The 13469-nt window shown below is 43.5% G+C and overlaps 1 protein-coding gene across 1 annotated transcript; it reads left to right on the top strand.

The window, feature by feature from the left end:
• Window positions 1-200: 200 nt before the first annotated feature.
• On the top strand, window positions 201-11656 carry LOC124152201. Its single transcript, XM_046525044.2, has 8 exons — window positions 201-346; window positions 1616-1875; window positions 3980-4196; window positions 6487-6944; window positions 7310-7449; window positions 8089-8252; window positions 9781-10296; window positions 11333-11656. Exons 1-8 carry the CDS (start codon window positions 344-346, stop codon window positions 11579-11581), a joined length of 2007 nt encoding a protein of 668 aa, XP_046381000.1. The 5' UTR covers window positions 201-343; the 3' UTR covers window positions 11582-11656.
• Window positions 11657-13469: the final 1813 nt, after the last annotated feature.

The following is a 13469-nucleotide window of genomic DNA, read 5'->3' as shown; positions in this document are numbered from 1 at the left end:
ACTCCTCATTTCGAAATACTGCGATTACATTTTAAACATTTTGTTTGGGAATCTGGCACCAATTGCATATCTTTAACGATAAGGTTTTCGATTAGGGAGTCTCAAAGTAGATCCTTTAACTTTTCGCTATCGAAAAATGATAAGTCACCTTGATTACCGAAAACATAACGATGGTAAGGACGTTGTGAGCCGTGCAGGTGCATGTGACGGCGATGGTGTATGCAGGCCGGGTGGGAATATGGAACCAACTGCTGACAATCTCTTAAATGGGATTCTTTAGATAGAAGAACGCTATATAAGACCGTGCGGTTTGGTTTGGAATAGTTTGCACAGCGATTCAACAATGGTAAGTACAGGCGGCAAAACATTGTATACTCCTATGGGATTCGAGCCCCGATCATCGTTAAGTGAACGCTTAAATTACTCGGTTACCAGAAGGCAAATTAAAGTGAGTAGGTTTCCTGTCACTTCGAACAGTATTGCAGTTATAGCATGTTAGTCGGAGGAACGGTGAGGTGATGTAAGCTGCAATGGGGTTTAACGTCGGTTCAAGATTATTGCACTTACATAGCGACGTACGTGTGTGTGTGTGTGTGTGTGTGCGTGTGCGTGTGCGTGTGCGTGTGCGTGTGCGTGTGCGTGTGTGTGTGTGTGTGTGTGTGTGTGTGTGTGTGTGCTTGTACTGGTCCGGTTGTCCGACTTTAAAGCGCTAGCCCGCTGAGATACCATGCCGCACTTAATGCCAAGCGCCAGGCGGGGTAACAACAAACAAGTGTCATCTTTTAAGGATAGAACCCGCTCTCCGGTTGAACGCTCTATCACTAGACCACGGGGGCGGTCGTGGGAGGAACGACCAAAGTGATGTAAGTCATTTGAAATCCCAAAGTGGCGCAGGCTGTACAAGTTTACTGCGATCATACGTACCAGTCACAACCAAAATGTCCACAAAAGCTACATGTACCAAAACATAAAACATTGTAATGACTAATTGTTTATTTGAAAAGCAATGTTAATTACTCATATGCTTGGCTGATGGTCCACTGGTTGTTCTTGTAGGATAAAAAATACGACAAACTCATTAAAATCATATCTTTTATTCCATCTTGTCTGCATCAAGATCTGAGGATGCTTCCAAAGGGAGTCAGTGTACTCTTTAATCGGCCCTTGTAAATTCTCAAGCCTTAATCGAGGCTTGTAAATTCTCGGTACGTGTGAGCGAAGCATTCAAAGAAGCTTATCCTATTTCTGTTTCTCGGAAAAAGAACCAAATGAAATGTCGAAAGTAGAAAGTATAGCGACGCCGTTGTAGTGTTCTGGATAGTTCATACATCCTGTCGTTTCTGCGCGCCATTGCATCTACACCCAAATTCAAAGGAATAGTTGTGTTCTGTGTGGGTTTTCATTTTTAAATGTCCAGATCGACATGGTATCAAAATGAAATTGAATCGTTTTAGATAGTTGATTGGCCCAGGAACCCACGGATCTTTCTTTTAGATTGTGCGATCAACGTAAGGGGCCTTCCAATGATGTCTGTCTGATTTTAATGAGATTGAAAATGAAGGCTTAGTGTATTTATTATGTGAGGTTATTACAAGGCCATGCTCCATGTTTCCAGATCCGCTACACCAGTTTCGCCTTGCTGGTCTTGACTGTGTGTGTGTGTGGTGAGCACACAACCACACCGTTCCCACAGGCGTACTACCAGGGCAGGATTGATGGCTTCCACTCCCGGATGGAGCAGATCCTGCGCCAGATGATGATGCAACAGATGCACGTGGAGGAAAGAATCCGATCTGACGGGCAGTCTGGCATCAAACAGATCAGACAATACCATGACGGCACAAGACCCTATTATTCTGAGACGCACACATTCAGGTGAGTCAGGTAAATACAGGAGGATAGTGCCATGACGATACAAGGGCCTTCTATTCAGACACACACCTTCAGATGGGTCAGTCAGACAGATAGTGCCATGACGGTACCAGACCCTATTATTCAGACACACACCTTCAGATGGGTCAGTCAGGCAGATAGTGCCATGACGGTACGAGACCCTATTATTCAGACACACACCTTCAGGTGAGACAGTCAGACAGATAGTGCCATGACGGTACGAGACCCCACTGTTCAGACACACACCTTCAGTTGAGTCAGTCAGACAGATAGTGCCATGACGGTACCAGACCCTATTATTCAGACACACACCTTCAGGTAGGTCAGTCAGAAAGATAGTGCCATGACGGTACCAGACCAAACTGTTCAGACACACGCCTTAAATACAGGAGGATAGTGCCATGACGATACAGGGGCCTTTTATTCAGACACACACCTTCAGATGGGTCATTCAGACAGATAGTGCCATGACGGTACGAGACCCCACTGTTCAGACACACACCTTTAGGTGAGTCAGTCAGACAGATAGTGCCATGATGGTAACAGACCCAACTGTTCAGACACACACCTTCAGTTGAGTCAGTCAGACAGATAGTGCCATGACGGTACCAGACCCTATTATTCAGACACACACCTTCAGGTGAGTCAGTCAGACAGATAGTGCCATGACGGTACGAGACCCCACTGTTCAGACACACACCTTCAGGTGAGTCAGTCAGAAAGATTATGCGATGACGGCACTGAAACCCTATTATTGAGAGTGTCGTGGATCGTTGTTCGTTGTGATTTGCCTTGTCCAGACTACCGAGGTCACTCACTCACACACTCACGCACGCACGCACGCACGCACGCACTTGTTACCTTCAGGAGGCCAATGAAAGCATGTAGAATTAACGCCGACGTTAAAGATCTCGAGAACGTTCGAAATGTTAGAGGGATCTCCAGTTTCACATTTGGTCAAATATGATCTTTATTCTTTAGAAGATACTCTCCTTTTGCCCCTTATTACGGAATACATGCATTGGTTGACCCATAATCATAATAGGATTGCACGGTAGGTTTACAGATAAATATTTCTGATCATACCCATATTTCATCTGCTGGCGTTGTTTGTAAACAATTCATACAAATCATTTCTTCGAATGATATCACTGTGCTATTTGTCCGTATTTTTTGTAAATCATCAAATTCGTCTTGCGTCTTCTCGCTTCAAACGTATCATGCCATTGAAAAACTCCATTGGTTATCTCCCATCTTCTGTTTTCAAGGTTATTATATGTTTCCGTTCTATTTAAATAAAAAACCAATTTGTCATCATAGTTGCGTTCCGGAAGTGACGTCACAAACTCTGTCGGTCCTATGACTGAGCACAGAATTTCTCTCGCTCAGGTGTAATGGGTTTACTATTATAGAATGGTCTCTGATATATTACACTGGATAATGGAGGGTGATTGTCACCTTAACACTGACTAGGTAAATTGCAGATGATTCCATGGTCTTTGATTAGGCGATATAACTGGAATACTGTTAAAAGCGGCCTTAAACCCAACTCACCCACCCATCTTTGATTAGCTATCCAAGTGCGTTCTGTTTCCATAAAACTAATTTAAAATTGACCATGGACTTCTGTTTATTGATTGACTGATGGGTGAGTGAGTAAGTTTGATTTTACGCCACTTTTAGAAATATTCCAGCAATATCACGGCGGGGGACACTAGAAATGGGCTTTACACATTGTATCCATGTCGGGAATCGAACCCGGGTCTTCGTAGTGACGAGCGAACGCTTTAACCACTAGGCTACCCGACCGCCCCGATTGACTGATGGTCAAGGCTTGTGGTGCATTATTGCACCGAACGATGCCTCTGCTTTCGTGCCGTTGTCTACAGTTTCTTTGTGTTAATGATTAAGGAAGCAGTCGTAAAGTTTTTATTGTTGACTTTTTAACTCATAAGAACAAATTTGGAGGTATAATAGTAAAGAACAGTCTTCACACATTGCGTAAATCTGCTGTGCTACGCTACGCACTATTTCTTCCTTTACACCTGCATAAACGCTAAAATGTACTGATTGTCTCTCCTTAAAGGGGTGCTGCTGCCGCACACGACCATTCCAACTATGACAGCACCGTTGGACTGGGGGAAGTCAACATGGTTATGAATGGCATTGACTTCAGAACGAGGCACAACGATTACAAACTGCGCAGGTCCGCCACGAATTCTTCACTATATCAACTCAGTGAGGACGTACCGTTCCCTGAAGTACCACCGGAAGTGTTGTCTAAGAAAACAATCACTGAACAGGTGATTTGAGTATATTTACGTCTTTGACACTCTCACAAGGTCTTTGTTCGACAGGCATCGTTAACGTGGTATTTTATCTTTATTAAAATGTCTTTAAATTCTGTCCGTAATGTACTGAAATACTGAAGCCAGATTACAAAGTGGTTGCAAAGTTTGCCCTCTTTTGAATTTCACATTAAGCAAAAACAATGTTTACCTTACTGAATGAATGAATATGGTGGTTCAAGGTTATTGCACTTATACAGCGACATGCATGCGCGGAGGTGTGTGTGTGTGTGTGTGTGTGTGTGTGTGTGTGTGTGTGTGTGTGTGTGTGTGTGTGTGTGTGTGTGTGTGTGTGTGTGTGTGTGTTGTGTGTTTGTGTGTGTGTGTGTGTGTGTGTGTGTGTGTAACGTGGATACCCGACTCAGAGACAGTATACTGACTCCTATCCTACTAGCCGGGGGCACGGGTGGCCCAGTCGTCTAAGGCGCCGCGATTCGCTATGCAGAGTTGCGTCCCTTGGGCACGCCAGAAACCTATGATTGTGGGTTCGAATCCCGGTTCGCCCAAATTATGTTTCTAGGTTTGTAAGCACCATACCCGTGCTCGTGGGTTTCACCGAAGTGGTAAACGTCTGGGACCTGCATCACTTCGGGCTTTCCTCCCACATTAAGCTGACACGCTGTGATATAACTGGAATACTGTTAAAAGCGGCGTTAAACCCAACTCACTCACTCACTCACTCACTATCCTACTAGTGCTTATCGTTTCCCTATAATGCCGAGCGCCAGACATGGTCACAACAAGGGTAACAACAAGTAGCATCTTTTGACGTCGTTTGGTTATCCTCGGGGATCGAACCACCAAATAACCTTTCACTCTTCGGGCAGACGCTCTATCCACTAGACAACGGAGGCGGTTGAATGAAGTCATGAACTAAAAGATATTAGACCAGTAAGAAGAAAGATGACACGCAAGTCATAGTGCCAGACCAGTTGATCCTCAGGGGCGACAAGCCTTTTCCGACCTTTTCCGACCTTGAATTCTGGTTACTATTATTATAATCTTATAGTCATGTAACTGCCTGCCAGATGACCACTATTCGGGTCCATCCGGCATATTCCGTTACCTACAAAATGCCTCGAGCAGCAGCGGAGCAGCAACAAATTGCATTATTTCACCCCATACCGCATAACGCATACCGCATTATTCCGCATATAGTTCGTATATCGAAAAGTGAGAAAAACGAAGAATAAAGTATACAAAGGTTAGTTAAATATAGACATAAAGTATGCAGTTTGATATAGAGCAACATTCACATAAAAGTCGTGTAATGTAATAGTCATTTGAACGAGTGAAACTAGTGAAACCAGTTCCAGTATGGATTCCTCTCAATGCTGACCGAGATGACCCATGGGATTGAGGTGAGCCGCGGACTTCTTCTGTTTAAACACTTGACTTGCCTTGCAACTGTTTGTGATGGGTGCCACCGACAGGATACGCGCACCTTTTCGCGAACACCTTGTATCATCGCTGTATCACCCCTTAATATTATATTTTATAAAGATAATTTAACTAATGCCGATTCATACATACATGCTTGTGGCGTGGTCGGAGTCGTGCCGTTGGTTCTGCGTTTGGCGGAGTTTTCTTGAGTTTAGAAAAACATGGCCGAAACAGTTGCAGAAAATGGCTCCAAATTCCAGTGAAAATGGCCCAACAAATTGGGGGAAATGGACCTGAATTAGGGACCCAAACTAAACTAACACAAACCCGTAGTGATTTAGTTTTTACAATTAATGCATTGAACCCTTTTCGCCCTTCTGATATCATTAATGTTTATTTTGCAATTAGTAGTAGTAGCCATTGTCACATAAAAAGCCAGACAGGCCAGAAATATATTGGAGAAGTGAAGGCTCCAAATTTGAGAAAAGGTCCAATATATTAATTGTTTTTTAGTTAAGGTGAGGTGAAATTGGGTTTAACGTCTCGTCCTAGACTGTCTAGTCCGGACTGATGCCGATTTATAGTGCTAGCACACTGAGATGCCATGCCGCAGTTTATCATGAATATCCCAGACACAGTATACTGACTCCGAGTCGACCTGTCCTTGTTTTAGCTTCTTAATGCCGAGCGCCAGACAGGGTAACAACAAGTACCATCTTTTAACGTATTTTCGTATGACGCGGGCGGGGATCGAACCCGGGACCTTCCGCTCTCCGGCCGGACGCTCTACCTCTAGGCGGTTTTTATAGTTAAGATTGAAATTGTTCTGTCGCTTGTATTGTCCTATTATGGTCTATCACAGGTGGCGGAAATGAGAGAATGGTTCCGAGCATGGAAGGACCAGGACCACAGCGTTCGGGACTACAGGAAGTACTTTAAACCGCTCCTGTGTTACATGGAAGCAGCATGGACGATGGACACCACTCACTTCATAGAGCCCTTCCACAGCGACCGACACGCCATCGACGCTACCAGCTGGCACGACCTTCAGGACAAGATCAGGTTCACATCCTACTCCGGGAGCAAGAACGTCATGGAGAACTTCGCCTTTCTCCCCACCAAAATCATGGATGTTGTGAACGGCACTCCAGAGTTCGCCCAGTGGAACTACCGTATTCTGTGTCATCCACTGAAGAGAGACCTTCCCTTCAAGCACCTCCATCTCCAAGATGACCTTTCTGTAAGATTTGCTCATGGCCAGACCATGGATGAGCTCTATCTAGATCGATCAGCACGATTTTCTCTCTACGATAAGGATGGGTAAGTTCTTGCTGCTGTAATGGACCTGTCCCTAATGTTGTTTAATTTTTTTTTCACGACCCTCTTTAAAGTACTAACGCTTCATAAGCTTGTAAATAATAAACTAATTTGACTTTTCAGTAAATACAGCTCCTTTCGCTTTCTTAATCAAGGGAAGTAACCCTTTCTGGCTGAAAAATTCTGTAAATATCAAGTTTGTTTCAATCTGGCAATCTTAACTTAAGAGATTTTTGTCTCATTTATAAAACTTTTGAGGAAAGAAAGAACAAACAAAAGAGAACTGACTATCCTTATCGTGACCTGAAAGATAAATACTAATTTTACTCAATCACTCAGTCTATATCCATGGTTTGTTTGTCTACCAGCCAGGATACCTACTCTCTCATGGACGAATTGATGAGCGAAGTTCCCGGCAAAGACAACTACTACGCCCATCTGACGGAGGACGTGTTCGGCGAGCTACTGTACGATGCCTCAAAGACAGACGATACACCCCTTAACACAGGTATGTTCCCATGCAGGTCAGTAATATGTGGTCAGCAGTCAGGCCATACTTCTTTACCCGTGCTTGACCCAAAGTAGTATCACGTAACTGTTAAAAAAACAAAAAACAAATCTGGGACCTAGACAGTATCAGAAGTACATATTGTTTTCCTTTGAAAAATCTACAATCTGGTCAACGTCCTATCTAACAGACTGTGGCAGGCACCGGCTGTAAACAAGACAGACCTTAGTCTGTCTTCCAGACATTAGATACTTAAAGTCCAACTCAAGTCTAGAACGATTTGGCAAGTATAGATTGCCTCAACTTAAGGAAAGCTCTTCAATTAAGGACTTTTCATGGCTCCATTTGAATTTGGAAAGATGTATCTTTAAAAAAGATAACGTTATTTCTGGGACTGAATGTCAGTCTAGACAGAAATATGCAGTGGAAAGCTCTGAAATTAAGGATTGTTAATGGCACCATTTGAATTTGTAAGGATATATTTTGTTAATAAGATAAGTTTATTTCTATTACTAAATGTCAGTCTACCCTTTAAGTCGTGGAAGAGCTGAGACAGTGTGATTTTATGGGCACTTCTAGTTATTGTGTCACTCCGTGTGTGTAATATTTGATTGTTTACTGTTATCTGCATTTCTCCAGCTTACTACCACCGGTGGTACAAGGTGGGGAAAAATGGATCTAAACAACAGGTGCTGCACCGTGGTTTCTCCGACCGGAACCTGTGGGTGGCACAGACCAGCCAGCCCATGATAGCCCCCATGACGGTGAAGCAATGTGCTGTGGACCCTGTCTCAAAAAACAAGGTTTGGCATTACCGAAATTATACACATCATTGTGCCTGGTCCATTCCCCACATGGGTACAGTGTGTGAAATTAACTAAGTAACTAAGTCACTCAGTCACTCACTCACTAACTCAGTCACTCAGTCACTCAGTCACTCACTCACTCAGTCACTCACTCAGTCACTCACTCAGTCACTCAGTCACTCAGTCAGTCACTCACTCACTCAAATGTCTTGTATGGTGTGTAATGAGTAATTTTAAGTTTAATTAATCATTTAAAGTTTATTTTGGTAATCCAAATGCATAACCCATAATAATAACCACTCGTTCAGGAGGGGTCACGCATGTCACAAAAAAATTAAATGAAGGAGTGTTATTGTTTATAGTTGTAAGCCAGTGTTAACGCTATTCCAGTTAAATAAGCACAGGGAAACCCAAAATAGGAGACCCGAACCGGGTCTTTACCCATTATGCTACCCCATCGCCCAAATTAGAAGATGAACACGGGACTGTATTCAAGGACCTACACTGCAGGGCAAAAGAAAGTATGCACTTAAACATTGGATTTGACCAAAACATTACAAACTTTATCCAAACGTTCTTGGGCTGAAAACAGTCGCTGAAATTAGGTTTCAGCGACTGTTTTCAGGCCAAAAAATAACTATGACACCCGTATCAAACACATCACCATCAAATAATCATTTCTGGTTGGATTAATTTTGAGCCACTATCCAACATGGGTGTATACTTTCTTTTGCCCGCCTGTTTATATTCAATCTTTGGTGTATCAACTTGAATGGACGCTCTAAATCAATACGCTGATAAATAATTGCGTAAATTACTCTTGGGGAATTAGAACTTGGTTTGTAATCACCGACAATTCGCTATTTTTCATAAATTGACTGTGGTACGTTGTTCATTTTTAAGAAGAAAGGGTGGATTATGAATACATGACGCTTCTTTATGGACAGCAACTTCTTTTATTCTTTGTACGACGTTTAAGATCTACTTCTTGCTCCTTCATCAGGTGAAGTTGATAGCCATAAATAAGTGAATGCATTCACCCGAAGAAGGAGCAAGAAGTAGCCATGAAACGTCGTACAAAAAAATGAAAGAAGTTGCTATCCATAAAGAAGTGTCGTATTCATGTTCTTCCAACTTTTAAATGCCTATCAAAGACTTGGATTATGTTTGTTTGTTTGTTTGTAGTTTAAAGCAATATTCCAGCTACATGACGGCGGTCTGTAAATAATCGAGTCTGGACCAGACAATCCAGTGATGGACATCATGAGAATCGATCCACGCAATTGGGATACGATGACGATGCATCATCAAAGTCAGCGAGCCTGACCATCCGAACCCGCGAGTCGCCTAGAAGGCCTATTCTACCCCGGATCTTAAGGATGAATTTGCCCAGTTGTTTTATGCACAACGCTGAAATCCTTTTCTTGGTGTGCCCTGTCATAATATGGTGGGAATATTGTTTTATGCGGAACAAAACGTTCACTTTTTAAGGTCTAGATACTTATGGTTCCTGTTTTATGTTTAGACGTGCCAGTCGTGGACCCGGCGTTACTCGTACGCCCTACCCCTTGAGGTGATCTATAGTACCCCGATGTTCACCTGGAACCCATTCGGCATAAACTTCTGGAAAAGGGGGACACAGGCTAAAGACCCCAAAAGGATGGGAGGCTCAACGCCCGAGACAGCATACAACGGTTCCAGCTATGCCAACTTCTACCACACGCCTGCTGGGTTGTTCTCGGGCAAAGAAGTGTCCACGGATCCTGCTGACACCACCAAGAGCAATGTTGGAGTGCTGGACAAACACGGGAATGTGCAGCGGGTGGCGGCTTCGGGCACTAGGATCGTCCTTCCCAATATCCCGGGGGTAGGGAAAATCAGGATGCGGTACCCCATCGTGCCAGTCCATATGGAGGGGTCTGGTGTGTGGAAGGAGCTTGACGCTCTCAAGGACATGTTAATGGACATACAAAAGTACAAGGGACTTTTTCATCATCCTCCAACCCTCACCGACTCCAGCAACGGCACTCAATCCTCTGAGGTCAGATAAAATTACCTCAAATATTGCCAAAAATGTTTACAACGATAATGCATCATGCAGGTGTTGTAGAATATAGGAGCTTTAGGATACAGGTGATGGTGTAAGCTGTTTTGAATTCTTGCATTAACATAAGTTATAAAAAGAGTCGTTTAGATGAAAAACGAACTTAAATACCACGTGATACCGTTTATTGGTCTCGGCTCGTTCAGTCGTCCGAGGAGCTGCAATTCATCGTGCAGAGTAGCGTCCCTTACTAGAACCAGGATCTGCTATCTTGACTATGATCCTCGATAAATCACACGACACGACACGACACGACACGACACGACACGACACGACACGACACGATGGGTTTCACCAAATATAAGTGGAAAGACTTACTGGCTTTCCTCCAACGTGAAGCTGACAAGCCGTGCTGTAACTGAAATTATGTTCAAAACTCACTCACACTGAGTGGCGGTAGCTAGGGTAGCCTTGTGGTTAAAGCGTTCGATCGTGATATCAAAGGCCCGGGTTCGATTCCCAACATGGGTACAATGTTGGTGTTACCTCAACGTGATATCGCTGGCTAAAATTGGAGTAAAACCATACTTTTTCACTCTCTTACATGCAGGCTTTGTAAAAGGAAATCCCATATTAATCTCCAAGAAATGTGAGTGCATGAGTTTGGTTTAACGCCGGTTTGAACAGTATTCCAGTTGTATTACGCCGCGTCAGCTTAATGTTGGAGGAAAGTCCGAAGTGATGCAGGTCTCAGACGTTTACCACTTTGGTGAAACCCACGAGGATAGGTATGGCGCTGACAAACCTGGAAACATAACCGTGTCGGACCGGGATTCGAACCCACTATCATAGGTTTCTGTCCCAGGGTCGCAATTCTGCACAGCTAATTGCGTGGCCTAAGACGACTGGGCCACCCCATGTCCTTCTAGAAGAAGAATTACATTCATTTGCAGTAACTTTGATAATATCTTAACTGTACCATTTTGAATATCAAGAATGGTGTTATATTTGTAAACGCCAATGTTTTATCCAGAAAACGCTACACCTGAGAACCGGCGTCGCAACCAGGACCCCTCCAGGTCCACACGTCCATGACATCTTCTTGTCCCCCGACGTTCAGGAGTCTATGAAAAATGGAGAGCGCAAGACGATGGTCACAAGCGAAGCTCTAGGTCACACCCATCAGCTGATACTAAGCTACAAAAACACGTACTCCATCTTATGGTGTGATGGACAGACGCACTGCTGGGACGGTCATCCTATGAATTTGTATCCAGCGTGAACTTCGTGAACTGTATCCATGGACTAGCATCCTGGTAAAAATTCTGAATAAAGTGCCTGAAAAAAACTAACAGTTATATGAGACATTTTTACAGGAGTGAGAGAATGTGTGTTGTACGCCGCTTTTGGCAATATCCCAGCAATAGCACGGCAGGGGACGCCAGAAATGGACTTCGAACATTGTACCCATGTTTTGAATCCAACCCGGGTCTTCGGCGTGAAGAGCGAACGCTTTAACCACAAGGCTACCCCACTGTCCGGCAGGGTCACAAGATGCAAAAATGCGTCTGACTGTGTGTTTTGTCTAACTCCGCTCTGAACAATATTATGCCAGCTTATTAATGGAGGAAAGGTTGTGCAAGTTATTTGAAGCAGACATGAGGAGAAGAAACCCCTCAAATGAAAACTATAACTGAAAACGGAAATTCAGCCCTTTTAATAAACCCACAAGATATTTATAATAAACACATTATTTACAAATTGAACTTCCCTGGTATGGAAGTATGCACTTGGAAGTATAACCCTAGTAGGGCTCTGAAAACACTCAAGCTTTGAGTAGGAGCATCTCGCGATGCGTCCTGCTCCTATCTCATCTGCCAAGTTCAAGGAGTCACGTGTTACATTCTACCCGCCAAGGAGACATACGAATTCCTCGAAGTAGGTTACGTTCGGTCGATTCCGCGAAGCTAGTGCGTTCGAAAGATGTCCCGGTAACCTGTCCGAGAACACCTTCTGAACAAGACATTTACAATTTGGTGAAGCCGAAAGGCACGGGCATGGCGCTGACAAACCAAGGATCAATCACCACACGAAGGGACTGTATTTTCCAAATTGATGCGTTTTAGGAAATGAACGTGTCATCAGAGGGCATATGACCAACGTTTGAAATGTACATATCATTTGCATTTATAACGCAGGTCAATCAAGGGCACATATGATTTTTTGTTTGTTGTTTAACGCCGCACTCAGCAATAGTCCTGCTATATGACGGCGGTCTGTAAATAATCGAGTCTGGACCAGACAATCCAGTGATTAACATCATGAGCACCGATCCACGCAATTGGGAAACGATGACATGCGAGCCTGACCACCCGATCCCGTTAGTCGCCTCTTACGGCAAGCATAGTCGCCTTTTACGGCAAGCATGGGCTGCTGAAGACTTCTAGGGTTGCCTCTAGCCCGGATCTTCACGGGTGCTATGAACATATACCCTGCCATTACTCTCCTGTATTTTCTAACGTGTGAGAAAATCGTAAATGATGTTTATAGATGGCACAGATTTCATTACCTTGAAATCCTATATGCATAGGTTTAGATTTATCCTATTTTTCGCTCCTAACTGTTCTTTCATAGGTAAATGGAAGAATACCATATTGACAAAAAAATGCATTTATTTCAATGGTTCCATAATATAACAGCGTTATATCCTCACTATTGGCTCGTTAGTGTACAGCAACCACGTCAGTGACGTAATGAAGTTATAAGTAACATATGGCGATTCCACTTTACCACTGAAGTTTCCCGTGCACGTTGACTATTTGTTACCCCTGACTTCATCGAAGCACTGCATTGAATTGCTATCAGGTTTTATTTTAACAATGGATATTGGGATATTAATGTACAAGTTGTGTATATGACGTGAAATTTTAAGCATACTAAATACGTGGGTGCACTCCCCCGCACGTTTATATGCATGGGGTTATGTTTTGAACCTTTTCCTAAGATCTAATGGCTACTGTTGCGTTCGGAACAAATATGTTTGTGTTAAGGACATGATTCATGTAAGTATGTTTTCATAAACATATACGACGCGGTCGGGTAGCCCAGTGGTTAAAACGTTCGCTCGTCACGCCTAAGACCCGGGTTCGATTCCCGACATGGGTACAATG

The sequence above is a fragment of the Haliotis rufescens genome, unplaced genomic scaffold, assembly GCF_023055435.1.
Source record: "Haliotis rufescens isolate VD_foot unplaced genomic scaffold, xgHalRufe1.0.p SCAF_4, whole genome shotgun sequence".
Taxonomy (NCBI): domain Eukaryota; kingdom Metazoa; phylum Mollusca; class Gastropoda; order Lepetellida; family Haliotidae; genus Haliotis; species Haliotis rufescens.
Note: the sequence above shows the minus strand (reverse complement) of the source record. Positions and strands in the feature narration are given on the sequence as shown.